Below are 14,269 nucleotides of genomic sequence, written 5' to 3'. Positions count from 1 at the left end.
AACTTAACTCCATCTACCCGTCTTGGTTCCGTAACCCTTAATACCCTTGCCTAGCAAAAATCTATCAGGCTCAGTTTTCAAATTTTCAATTGACCCCCAGCCTCAACAGCTTTTTGGGGGAGAGAGAGTTCCAGATTTCCACTCCCCTTTGTGTGAAGAAGTGCTTCCTGACATCACTGCTGAACGGCTTCATTCTAATTTTAAGGTCATGCCCCTTGTTCTGGACTCCCCCACCAGAAGAAATAGTTTCTCTCTGTCTCCCCTTTCAAAGAGCCGGCACAAGCACGATGGGCCGAATGGCCTCCTTCTGTGTTGTATCATTCTATGATTCCCTATCAACTCCTTTAATCATTTTAAAGACCTCGATTAGATTGCCTTTAATCTTCTATACTCAAGGGAATATAAGCCGAGTTTATGCAACCGGTCCTTGAAATTTAACCCTTTTAGCCCCAGTATTATTTTGGTGAATCTGCGCTGGACCCCCTCCAAGGCCAATATATCCTTCCCGAGGTGCAGTGCCCAGAACTGAACGCAGTATCTCCAGATGGGGTCTAACCAGAGCTTTATATAACTGTAACATAACTTCCACCCTTTTGTATTCCAGCCCCTTTGAGAGCAGAAGACCTACACAAATCGAACACAATCTGCATGATTCATAGTCTTTATTGATTGGCGTCTATTAAATTCAGATAATCATTAATAAATTCATAACATCTTTCAATTAAAAGTGCAAATCATCAGCATTTCGTTATAAAAAGAGAAACAGTTCAGACAGAAGCTGACACCGACTTATACCCAACCTGGCAGGTGAAACGTGCCTTAAACATTTCAACATCAGCACAATGCAGAACTCCATTGAACTTTTCCGAAGGATGTCAAAAACGAACAAACAAAACCAATTAAAAACTTGTACCTTTAAGTTTCACTGCGGGAAGCTGCTGTACGAATGCTTAAAGTATCCGAATGACATTTCTTCCTCCATTATTTGAACCTGCTAATGCAGTGATCAAAACAGCACAGGGTGGAATCTCATAAGTAACTAGTATCCAGCAACAGGTTACAGGATTTCCAGGCATTGGGAGATAGCTCCTCAGCTCACATATTAAAGGTCACATATTCTGCGTCCAGTAATTACCAATGCAATCAGCCATTTATTTACACTACGTCAGGTTACAAGATACTGGAAACACAATGTACGAAACAGCGATAGCTCACTGATTCTACCCTCTTCCACGTTCCTTATTGTTGACAGCATCTCACCTCCAGGAGTGGGGACTCTGGCCCAGGGCCACTGAGTCCAATTGTAGCTACTCCAGCTGAAGTCAGTTAACTTAGAAGAGACTGGGATCTTCCTGCTCTCCACGGCTCAGCCGGTTTCCAAGCGTGAGCCCATCCAATGAGTTATCAGCAGATATTCAGCTGTGGGAGGCATCAGTCAGGCGGAATCAAATATCAGCACGTGTCACTGGGACAAGAACCCTTGCTTGGACCTTCCAATGATTGGTCCCAGGAAGTCGGGGTCAAGTGTGGTTCCTCAGCTGCCGCCTCGGTGGAGATCAGCTGACTCAGCGCTCAAGAGTCCCGGGCGCACGTCCTGGTGGTATCTCTAAAGGTTTCCTCGGTTGGGTAATGGTAGCGGAAAGGGATCGTTGGAGCGCTTTTGCGATGTGGCTGGAGACGCTGAACAGAGGGGAGAGTTGACGGACACTTTCTTGATATCGGTACTCAGCACCCAGAGGAGCTCTTACCTCACTGGATCCAGGGCTGGGTTCTGAACCATCAAGGGCACCGGAGGAGGAAAGGTGGGTGATCGATGGACTGTCGATGGGCGGGAGGCAAACTGCACACCTTGCAAAGAGACTCCTAGAGATCAGTATAACGCCTGGGGACAGAGGGGCCGCTGCTGAGGCGAGTGAGGGCAGCGTTTAAAACACCAGTTAACTCCTTGAGGTGCATTATGGAGTTTTTCTCCCCTGTACCAAAAAACTATAGGGTTAATTCCATGATCCCGCACTGGAAGGCAGCACAGGTCGGGGCACTTTATTGCCCGAATTCTCCAACCTGAATTCACCATGAGCACGGCTCCTCACTGGGACACTGGAATTAACCCTTAAAAATTCAGACAGAATTACAATTTTCTTCAGCCTACTGAAAGGAAGTAGTTCAAAGAAAATCCAGGCCTGGTTATTTTTTTATGCAGTTTGAATTCCACTTTGGAAAACCTCAGAGCGGGACATTCAGAGTCATTTTATTTTTTTTTTTAAAACAGAGAATCTCCAAATACATTCAGAGGTAGAAATAGGAGAGTAGACTCCAGTCTCAAAATGTTGAATCAACAGTAATGCTGTAGTGTCTCAGTACTCAGCACGCACAATACTTGCCCACTTAGTGTGATATGTACAAACAACCTGCACTTTTGAAGGAGTGGAAAGAAATCCACTGTCGAGAGATACCAGAGCATCACATCCAGTTTTTAAATCGAACAATTTGCGTCAAAATTCAATCCTTGCTGGGTGCGGAGGGTCACATTTAAACGGCGTCACAGCGAGAACAAGGAGCTCAGGCTGCCTCAGCAGCAGGCCTCACCACCTCACTCCCGTGAAGCAGATCGTCTCCCAACATCAGAGTGGGCAGGCTCTCTTTGAATAATGACAGCACGGCACCAGCAGATTAATTCGAGCTTCCCGACACGGTGGGGCCAAGGTAGCTAATTGCCGGGGAATTCCAATCTTTCGATCCAAATCTCTGGTGGGGTTGGCCGCGAGGTGGCTCAATACTGAGCCTTGGTGTGAGGGAAGCAGGGGGAATTCAAAAATGGCCGCCCGGAGCGGAACCTTTAACTAACTCGAGGAATGGAAAGGCCAAGGAGTCGGTGTCATGTGACCCGCTGCTCCTTTAACTCTCATACGGGAATTAGGCTAAACAAATTTCACAAATGAAAGGGGGAAGAGAGAACAAAAGTGCTTAAAATTGGAGATCCACACCCGCAATGACATCACCAAAATGAAACATGGTGGAGCTCTGGAAGGTTCCAGTTAAGTCTGTATTAACGTCAATGCAGGCTTTTTCAGGGTAAACTTGTTCCAAGCAAGATTTATTTTTTTTGCACGGTTAAGAAAATAGAACCTGCGTCTTCTCAATCATCTTAAATGTTGTCCAGTTACCTTTGTTAATGCTCACAATAGTGTCTGGAGTTTGGCAGCTACGTCAATGCGCAGCAGAATTTCCTGCACTAGTTGTGGTGATCCTGGCAGTACAGAGGACTATCTACACTAAGAACAGTGGTTACTCAATCTGCAACCAGGCACAAACCCGGGGACAGAGTGTAGTGACCCCAGTAAAAACGTCAAGTCAGCAACCGAGGGAACGTCACAATCATCGTTTTAAAAAAAATATAAATAAAACTTTTCGCTCTTAAAAAAAAATTACAGCAAAACAGTGAGGTATTTAATTGCTCCAGCATCCACCAGCTTCTTCAGAAACAGCTGTTCATGGGTGACATTGTGCTCGGAGTTCTGTAAAAGTAAAGAGAAGCATTATAAAGCAGGCCTGCTTACCCCCTCGACCAAGAGCGAGTCACTGATCAAAGGCCGAGGGCTTATGACTATATCACAGTAATATTTCCTTTACCCCAGTCATTTTTGGAAAGTATTTCTCGACTGGTCTTATTCAAATCGGGTAGTCTGTCTGACACCATTGGAGGGGGATATGTAGTCCAGAGCGAGATTCCACGGATGGTCAGGTACTCTGCGCAGCACTGCTGCTCAGGCACTTTGTATGCCTGCGTAGGAATGAGGTGATCTTATCCGATAAAGTGAGATCAGCTTATTTGAATCATTTCTGGCGCATCAAACAGAATCATTCATGACGCGCTGGCAGTGCCAGAGACAGAATCTCAGGCACCAGCAGCCAGTGAAGGATTTTCCAACATGGCGGAAAAGAAGCAAGTGGTAATGGGGTAGTGGTGGCTGGGGGCACCGGGCAAGGGTGGGTCATCATGACACATGACTAATAACCCTTTAATTATGATACACTGCACTGAAGACCACACAATGCCCACAAGTCTTCTCCAAAGGGTGGTAAATATGTTCAGGCTAAAACTGAGAATCAGATTTACTTACAAGTAAAATAATCCAGAAGCAGAAAGGCACAGCAAGAAAACTAAAGGGTAAATTTAAAATTAGTGGCCTGGCTGAATTCCTGACGTACACTCCCAGATGAAGGTTCATGCTGGGAGCACAAAGACATAAAAATATTCCATAGGAGTACAATAATTAAAACAATTAAAATAAAGTCAGTCCACAACATCTGAATGAAATAGTCTTTCATAGACTTCCCAATACAATGTCATTGTGGACAGTGCAATTCCTAGATGAATCCAGGAAACCCATATGATCCATTCAGAACCGGACTGAACTTAAGACAAGGAGAGAAGTTTCTCGGTACAGATTGCAAACCCAAACGCCCCCAGTCAAAGAGCTGGCAATCAAGCAAGTTCATAAACACAATGAGTGGAGATGAGCAAATGTTCATACTTCACCCGAGTCTGCGTTAATCCTTTGAGCACGGAAAATCTAATAGCAGCTTGAACAAAGCTCCTGGGTTCTGACTTATTTATAGATTTAAGTGACCTGTCCTGTGTCGACAGTGCCCTGACCTTCACTGTCAAGTTTCATAGTGAAAGGTAGCTTCCAGTTTACCTCTAGTCATTTCAAAACAGTAAGAGATAAAGTAGAGAATTTTCATTGTTTGACTCAGGACAAAAATCCTGCTTTTTATCTTATCTCCACATCTTAGTATTACCTTAGGGGAGAGGCAGGGTCTGAGGAGGCAGGAGGCAGACTTGACCTTATGGAAAGGATGGGTGCAAGTGCAGTGTTGGGGGCGGAGGGGGGGAAGGCGGGGGGGGATGTTTGGGCAGTTAGAAGCGCTGGGCGTGTGTATAGAATTGCAGCTGTTTCCAGAACTCCCCTCTCCCTTCTGTTTCTTTGACTGACCGTGGAGATTGGCTGGGAACGCTCATTGGCACTTCCCGTTTTGGCATTCTGATTGGGCGCTGCCAACCACGTGACTGATAATTCTACGTGGTTAGCACGGACCAATCAGAAAGGAAAGGGGGGGGGTTCTGTGCACCCAAACTTCTCGGAAGCATTGCAGGGCCTGACCCTCAATACTACTGGTCCTACAACCTGCTGTGTACACGAACCTGAGCTTGTCCCCTCATCCCTCTGTCCTGGAGTCCACCTTTGTGTTGTGTACTTTGGTTAAGGCAGGTACCATTCAATTAAGGAAAAAAGTAGGAACTTGCATTTATATAGCGCCTTTCAGAACCTCAGGACGTCCCAAAGCACTTTACAGCCAATAATGTGCCTTTGAAATGTAATGACTGTTGTAATGTAGAAAACGCAGCAGCCAATTCACACACAGCAAGGTCCCACAAACCGCACTGTGATAATGACCAGATAATCTGTTTTTAGGTGTTGGTTGAGGGATAAATACTGGCCAGGACATCAGGGAGAACTCCCCGGCTCTTCTTCGAATACTGTCATAGGATCTTTTATGTCCACATAAGATGGCAGACAGGGCCTCGGTTTAATGTCTCAGCCGAAAGACGACATCTCTGAAGGTGCAGCACTCCCTCAGTACTGCACTGGAGTGTCAGCTTAGATTTTGTGCTCAAATCCCTGGAGAGGGGCTTGAACCCACGACCTTCTGACTCAGAGGTGAGAGTGATACCCACTGAGCCACGGCCAACACCTTTATTAATATGTCAAACTTTCACAGTGCTGTGCCGGCACACCCCACACCCGCCAAGCTCTTGGCCCTTGGCAGGCATCCCCTCGAGTGAGGTGGGTGAATCGGACAGTACATCCCGAGCACTGCGTCGCTGTGCAATGGGGGCAGGATTCAGACTGAATGAAGTGACCTTTGCCGATGGCCCCCTTCTACATCACCCTCAGGTTTCTAACCCCTTCTACTGACTGACAGGAAGCTCCAGGACATTTTACGAACGGACGGTTACATCGAAACTACAGCACAGACACAGGCCATTCGGCCCAACTGGTCTACGCTGGCGTTTATACTCCACTCGAGCCTCCTCCCTCCCTACGTCATCTATCCCTACATGGATACCCTTATATTTCCTTTCTGCTTCATATGTTTATCTAACTTCTTCTTAAATGCATCAATGTTATCTGCCTCAACTACTCCTTGTGATAGGGAATTCCACATTTTTACCACTCTTTGGGTAAAGAAGTTTCTCCTGAATTCGCTATTGGATTTATTAGCGACTATTTTATTTTTATGATCTCTAGTTTTGGACTCCCCCACAAGTGGAAACATTTTCTCTACGTTGCTCTATCAAAACCTATTATCTTAAAGATCTCCCTCGGCCTTCTCCTTTCTAGAGAAAAAGAGCCCCAGCCTGTTCAGCTTTTCCTAATAAGGATATCCTCTCAGTTCTGGTATCATCCTTGTGAATCCTTTTTTGCACCCGCTCCAATGCCTCTATATCCTTTCTATAATATGGAGACCAGAACTGTTCACAATACTCCAAGTGTGGTCTAACAAAGGTTCTATACAAGTTTAACATAACTTCTCTGCTTTTCAATTCTATCCTTCTAATAATGAACCCTAGTGCATGATTTGCCTTTGTTGTGGCTTTAATAACCTGCGTTACTGCTTTTAGTGATTTGTGTATCTGTACCCCTAGCAGGTTAGCGAGTCGAAGATATACATGGAAGCCTTAAGGTAGAATTTAAAACCATCCGATACTTACAGACATTTCTTTCATGGTAGTTTTGCCGTAGTAGTGAATGGGAGTATTTTGTTGACTGAGTGGATAACCAAAGCCAGCAACATGGACCTCATCGCAATAGTTCAGGGCCACCGTGATAGCTAAAAACCCAGTGGTAGGGTGCACTGGTTTCTGTGGATGCACAAAGAGACATTAAAATGAGGCAGAGATCGTGCGATTGATTGGGGCAGGTATGCTGGCACTGTATCACCTGCGTTCTTTATTATCTCATTCAGCCACAATCACCACAGGCACATCCCTGGACTTAGCAGTATATAGGCCCAATGTGCCCACTGAGGCACTGTGGGAAACAGATTAGAGATAATAAAGTAAAATAACTTGCTGAATAAACTGGATGTGTAAAGTTCCACACTGAGTAATCCTTACCCTGCTGAATAAACAGTAACTCTGTACAGTTACACACTGAGTAAGCCTTACCCTGCTGAATAAACAGTAACTCTATACAGTTACACAGTGAGTAATCCTTACCCTGCTGAATAAACAGTGACTCTGTACAGTTACACAGTGAGTAATCCTTACCCTGCTGAATAAACAGTAACTCTGTACAGTTACACACTGAGTAAGCCTTACCCTACTGAATAAACAGTAACTCTGTACAGTTACACAGTGAGTAATCCTTACCCTGCTGAATAAACAGTAACTCTGTACAATTACACAGTGAGTAACCCTTACCCTGCTGAATAAACAGTAACTCTGTACAGTTACAGTGAGTAATCCTTACCCTGCTGAATAAACAGTAACTCTGTACAGTTACACAGTGAGTAATCCTTACCTTGCTGAATAAACAGTAACTCCACTCTGTTACATGTCAAATGCTAACACTGGTGCCTTAACATATAACTTGCAAAACGAACAGGGACTCCACAGTTACACTATATGATGCGTGTTACAATAATAGTTAACGTGATGCTTTTCAACAATGCCTCAAAGTTCCTAATGCGTAAACAATTTTCAGCTCTGCGGAAAGGGGTCAGCTTGAGGGAGGGGCCCTGACAACACCTTTTTGCAGCTGATTCCCCGGGAATTATCCAGTTCGTATTAATCGTAGGGCAGAAATAAACACACAAAAACAAAGCTTAATTACCACAGAAAAATCATTTTCTTGGTGGTAAGAGAAAATGAGTTAATGGGTATAGGAGCTAGTGAGGCAAAGGAAGCAGGTGAATGAAACTTACTACTTTGCTCTGCCAGTGCCAGCGATGAACACTCCCAATTCTTCCTCCACAATACTCCTTCCTCCACCCTCTATCACCATTTTGAAATTCCCATTTCCCACACCAGCCATCCTAATGGCCTCTCTGAAAGAAAGTGCCAATTTAACGCCAAATTAAAAAGGCGGGGGAGGAGAGGGGTTGTGTTGTAGGCCGACACTGACCAGCTAGACTGTCTGAACTCAGTCACAACAACAACAACCTGCATTTATATAGCGCCTTTAACAGAGCAAAACGTCCCAAGGTGCTTCACAGGAGCGTAACCAGACAACTTCTGACACTGAGCCGCATAAGGGGATATTAGGACAGGTGACCAAAAGCTTGGACAAAGAGGTAGGTTATAAGGAGCGTCTTCAAGGAGGAGAAAGAGGCAGAGAGGTTTAGGAAGGGAATCCCAGAGCTACAGAGAAAGCAGACCTTTATCCCACCACCCTCCCCCACCCAAACCAGAACAGATTCAAACCCAGGAGCCAGAGGTGAAAGGTCAATGTGCCCATGTGAACACCAACAACGACTGTTTGGGCCGAGCGGCCTGTGTCCGCGTTATGATTTCTGACCAATTCTTTGCGCTAACCCAGGTGCCAGGAGCCTACGGGCAATGTGCTAAACTCATGGTCCCACCAGTCCTGTGATTAGCACTTGTAACTCAAAGTCGTAAATTGATGTCCCTACCTGCTTGGACTTTGGAGGCAACTTCAGGGGGATTTTCAATAATTTGGTAGCAGCTTGGTGTATGTAATACGGGTTGAGGATCCTGATATTAGAAGGATTTGCTGCCCAGATCAAAGGCGGAGGCTTCCAGAATCCTTTCCTGAACTGGAACAAAAAGATAGTGCTAGTTTAGGGCAAAGAGTTGAAGGGGACGATGATCATCCACTGTCTAATACTCAACTGTCTGATCAGTTCATGAAGAGGAAGTCAGCCAGAACCTTCTACGCATGTGTAGAGCCACAAGGACAGAAGTGACCATGGGCCTACGAAGCAGGAGCGTCCACAGCTATGTATTGGAACATAGGAACAGGAGGAGGCCATTCAGCCCCTCGAGCCTGTTCCGCCATTCAATGAGATCATGGCTGATCTGTATCTTAACTCCATTTACCCGCTTTGGTTCCGTATCCCTTACCTAACAAAACTGGGGGCAGTCCCATTCCTTGAATAAGTTGCTGATCTGCCTCACATGTATAGATATTTGTATTATCCGCAATTCCACTGCAGATGCTCTTTATATTAACTGGCATTTTGTGGAAACTATGCAGTCTTTCAGTAACGTTGGTCCTTTCCACTTGCATTATCCTTTCTTTGAAAGGCAGAATGGCTGTCTATCTCCCCCCTCCCCCCACCCCGCCTCATTTGTTTGTGGGGGTGGAAGAGGAGAGGGAGTAAACATCAGGAACTCACAGCTGGAGAAGAGCTGAAACTCGATTCTCCCCAGTCCTCTGGTTTGCCCCAAGCTAAGGCTGAGCACAGCCAAGAGAACAGGGGGCCACTGGGCTGTCCCCGGGGCCTCCACTAACGCTCGGAGGAACCACGGGGCTCTGAGCAACCCTGGGGTGACTCTCCCTCCCCACTGCAGTGTGAATAAGACCAGGAGCTTAGAGAAAAGCGGTGGGGGAGGAGGGGTGAGGGCCATGCACAGGTGCTCCTAGGGACTGCATCAGCCCACAGGGCAATTTTACAGAACTCCAAGAGGAAAGGCAACAGTAAATAAAGCAGACCGACCTCTCTGCGAGATGTGGATTATGCTGACCCTCCCCTTGCACCTGTTCTGGTGTTAGGATCAATCCACATTAGCTCGATTATGTCTGACTGACTCCACTTGGGGTACAGTCCATTACAAGCCACCCATGTGCACTGGAAATTGCCAAAGACCTCTGGCATCAGCCGCTGGACAACCAATGCTTCTTTTGCATTTCGGTGGCTCCATGCTGGTTGGTGGCAAGAGCACAGATGTTGAGTACTTCACCGCTGCATGGGCGACACCAGTCAGCACCAATCAGTAATGACTAGCCCCACTCTGGCTTACAGTGAAGCACCAGAGAGTGAAGGCACCGTCCAAATGCACTCCCAGAGTGGACATCATTGATGCCAGCTGCTGCCAGCTGGTGCCCTCAGTCCAAAGTATCAGAGCGCTTCTTTCTCAGCCTTGTGAGAATTGTGGCTTCCAATCTTGGGACCTGAAAAGCCAAAACAAGCAGTGCAGGACCACCCATGTGGTGGGGAAGTCCAGTATAGGAGGCAATGATCAGCCCTGTCAGCAAGGGAAATTAGATGGAAGCATTTCACACAATGTTTAAAACCATTCCACCAGGAAGCCATTTTGAATCTTGGTACAAACCGATACCAATGGCTTGAAACTTTGAGGAGAAAACCTCTCCCATTCGTTTAGCGTCTGGCACAGCTTCCCCTGGTTCACGGGACACACTGTACATTAAGCTCAGTGCAGTGACCCGGGAAAAAACGTCTACATTGGCAGTTAAGCGACAGCACCAGCCGCCAGGATCCTCCACAACTATAGTCTACACTCAACTCTTCTCTCGTTGTACAGAATCTCCTTCAGCCAGCGGGCATCCACCAGCTTGAAGGGTAGAAACACGAGCAGCGTGCTGGGGTTGTTGTCGATATCGGGTTCCACGGCCGCTGACTCGGGATAAAAAAAACGCAGCGTGGTCTTGCTGCCGACGTCCGTCTCATAGCCTCGGACAGGGGCGTCGTTTATTCTGTGGAAATGAAACAGAGGACAATTTATAAGCCCACGTCCTATCTCCCGCACAACACGTTACCCTCTGTTATCGGAAGCGTGTTACCCTCGAGTTAGCTTTTCCCTATTTCTCTCCTTTCAGGTCCTTTCCCCAGGATGTGAGCCACTGTGCCCGAGTGTCCAGGGGCAAGCATCCTCTCGTTAGTGATACCTGACCACAACTCGGTGGGAGCAGTCCCCTCCCTCCCCCCCTACAGTGGGATACCAAGCCTCCTCCTTGTGCCTCCCTGCACCGTGTACTGGAGATCAACAACTTAAAGTCACTCATTAGCACTGCTGTTGGTGATCATAAGACCATAAGAGATAGGAGCAGGAATAGGCCATTCGGCCCCTCGAGCCTGCTCCACCATTTAATGAGATCAAGGCCGATCTGATTTTTACCTCAATTCCACTTTCCTGCCCTTTCCCCATATCCTTTGACTCCCTTGCTGATCAAAAATTTGTCTAACCCAGCCTTGAATGTATTCAATGACTCAGCCTCCACAGCTTTTTGGGGTAAAGAATTCCAAAGATTCATGACCCTCTGGGAGATGAAATTCCTCCTCATTTCCGTCTTAAACAGGCGACCCCTTATTCTGAGACTATGCCCCCTAGTTTTAGATTCCCCCATGAGGGGTAACATCCTCTCAGCATCTACCCTATCGAGTCCTCTCAGAATCTTGTATGTTTCAATAAGATCTCCTCTCATTCTTCTAAACTCCAATGAGTATAGACCCAACCTGTTCAATCTTTCCTCATAAGACAACCCTTCCATACCCGGAATCAACCTAGTGAAGCTTCTCTGAACTGCCTCCAATGCAAGTATGTCCTTCCTTAAATAAGGGCACCAGAACTGTACGCAGTACTCCAGGTGTGGTCTCACCGGCACCCTGTACAGTTGTACCATGGCTTCCCTGCTTTTTATACTCCATCCCCCTAGAAATAAAGGCCAAAATTCCGTTTGCCTTCCGGATTACCTGTTGCACCTGTATGTTGTATTTCATGTACGAGCACACCCAGATCCCTCTGTACCGCAGCATTTTGTAGTATTTCTCCATTCAAATAATATTTTGCTTTTTTATTTTTCCTCCCAAAGTGGATGACTTCTCTAACATGAGGCTCCGCGGTGCCAGGCAGTTATTAAACGCTTGCATGGGTCAATGTGTTGGTTGTGCCAGTGTGCCGTGTCATGGATTGGTAGCTAAAGAGATCGTGCTCATTATTCATGGCAAGGTGCTTACCTTGGCTGTCTGCCCATCACCCTCCATAAAATTGAGCTCATCCAAAACTGCTGCCTAACTTGCACCATTCATCCATCATCCCTGTGCTCGCTGACTTACATCGGCTCCCGGTCCATCAACGCCTCCAATTTAAAATTCTTATCCTTGTGTTCAAATCCCTCCATGGCCTCGCCCCTCCCTCCACCAGTCCTACAACTCTCCAAGAACTCTGCAAACCTCCAAATCAGGCCACTTGTGCATCACCGAATTCCTTTGCCGCACCATTGGCAGCTGTAACTTCAGCTGCCTGGGCCCCAAGCTCTGGAATTCCCTCCCCAAACCTCTCCGCCTCTCTCTCCTCCTTTAAGACCCTCCTTAAACCCTACCTCTTTGACCAAGCTTTTGGCCACCTGTGTGGCTCTGTGTCAAATTTATGTCTGATTATACTCCTGTGAAGTGCCTTGGGACGTTTTACTACGTTAAATGTCCTGTATAAGTTCAAGTAGTTGTTGTTCTTTTTGAATCAAAGGCAGGCATCGGGCACAGGCCTCAGAGGAGGAGGGAGAGACGACTGGGACGGAAACCCGTTCCAAGACATCCTCACGCAGCAATTAGCGGCCAACTCGCGTGCAGCACTGGCCTGCGAGCAGGTAGTCCTCCTGCCCGCTCATACTTGTGAAGACCAAGAAAGAGGGAGAAGAAAATACGTCGAGCAAAACAGATAAAAACACAACAGTTGCACGTCACTCACCGAACAACGACGTCGTATTTGTTGATTGTTTCTCCGAGGGAGCTGTTTCTCAGGGTGTATCCGTTGCCGATGATAATGCATCTTTTACAAGCCAACCTGACAAAAGACAAGACCCCTTCAATGAACAATAAAGAGCTCCTCAGTGCAATGTCTACACAACTATCGAAGTAGAAGTTTACAGTGCAAAAGGCGGCCATTCGGCCCATCGCCTCTACGCTAACGCAATTCAAAACTAATCCCGCTGCCTTGCTCTTTCCCCTTAGACCTGTATCTTTCTCTGCTTCAAATGTTTATCTACTCTTCCCTTTAGAGATGCAATGGTCTCTACCTCATCTATGTCCTGTGGTAAAGCATTCATCCCTATAACAGATATAATGAGCAGCATGTCCTAACTGTAGCTCCAGTGATCACATCTGCTGCACCCAATGTCTCCATCTCCTACGTGGCATTTCTCGGAGTGGGATTGTCAATTTATTGCCAGTCAGAGCTAACACCCAGTGCACTACAGAGTAAGGCCCAGTTGAAAGTGCGTACGACAGCAGTTAAAGTGAGCAGCTGTGGCACAGGGCCCTCAACTGCATACAGGGTCAGGTACAACATATCACAACTCCTCATTGATAAAGAGCTTACCTGTTTATACTTTCAGGCATGTCATACTGTATTCTGGCCAATATCCTGTTAATAGATTGTTCTGGAAGGAAAGTGAAAGGTTCACAGTGACACAATCATTTAGAGAGATGTGCTAGTCCTTTCTGCACTGTCACCTCCCCCACCTGACTAATTTACACCCGTTTTTTTTAAATGACACAGAAAACAAATGGTTAGGGCTGAGGGTGGACGGCTTCTTAACCTGTCCACTCCCCTCTCCCCAGTTTTGAATGGTTTACTGAAGGCTATTTTAGAAAGCAAATAGTTTCACAGATCATAGCACTTTTATTCCCACCATGTCTGTATCAGTGCTCGCTCCACTTCTCCGCCCTTTCCCCCAATGCCGTTTCCTTCAAGTTTTTAGTCTTGGTCCCTTGATGAATTACACTGCAATAGCTTCTTGTGGTAATGTAAATTCCATCAGTCCATCGCATGAAAAAAATTCTTTTTAAGCCCTTGCTCAGTTTTCCAGCTCAGAGTGAATTAATTAACAGCTTCAATCACACCGGTTTGCTTGGATGACCAGACTGTTGACTTTTCGAAGGCCAATAATACATTGTCCCAATCGTCCCGGGGAGGACATGGAGAGGCCCAGGAAGTTTTCTGTTAAAATATGTGAGGTAATTCTATGAAACCGTGCTCTGAAGCTCCCAACACGTGCTCCCAATGGGAAGGCTCTGCACCTGGGGTGCGATTTTGTAAAATTTTATTCCATGCCATAAAAAACATTTACACCAGTGACCTCAAGGGGCAGGAAGGGGAGAGAATATAACTTTAAAAGAAAAACCTACTGAGTAAAAGCTGTAGGAACCACAACAGAAAAGAACTGAAGGTGACAAATCCTTGCCAAGAGTCTTATGACCTTACAAAACCATGAAGGGTTTT

General features: G+C 46.3%; 1 protein-coding gene across 6 annotated transcripts in view; it reads right to left on the bottom strand.

The window, feature by feature from the left end:
* Positions 1–647: 647 nt before the first annotated feature.
* The window catches only part of st3gal4 (ST3 beta-galactoside alpha-2,3-sialyltransferase 4), a 226,811-nt gene continuing 213,189 nt past the window's right edge, over positions 648–14,269 (bottom strand). For all 6 annotated transcript variants that reach the window (XM_067971096.1, XM_067971094.1, XM_067971093.1 and 3 more), the window contains 6 exons: positions 13,367–13,427; positions 12,737–12,832; positions 10,556–10,745; positions 8,701–8,844; positions 6,779–6,928; positions 648–3,515 (listed from right to left, as the gene is read on the bottom strand). In XM_067971096.1, coding sequence (XP_067827197.1) covers positions 3,426–3,515; positions 6,779–6,928; positions 8,701–8,844; positions 10,556–10,745; positions 12,737–12,832; positions 13,367–13,427 — 731 coding nt within the window. In that variant the 3' untranslated portion in view covers positions 648–3,425. The remainder of the gene's footprint in view (positions 3,516–6,778; positions 6,929–8,700; positions 8,845–10,555; positions 10,746–12,736; positions 12,833–13,366; positions 13,428–14,269) is intronic.

This window comes from Heptranchias perlo, chromosome 33 (genome assembly GCF_035084215.1).
Source record: "Heptranchias perlo isolate sHepPer1 chromosome 33, sHepPer1.hap1, whole genome shotgun sequence".
NCBI classification, from domain to species: Eukaryota; Metazoa; Chordata; class Chondrichthyes; order Hexanchiformes; family Hexanchidae; genus Heptranchias; species Heptranchias perlo.
The sequence above is the reverse complement of the archived record's forward strand: the minus strand, read 5'-3'. Positions and strand labels throughout refer to the sequence as shown.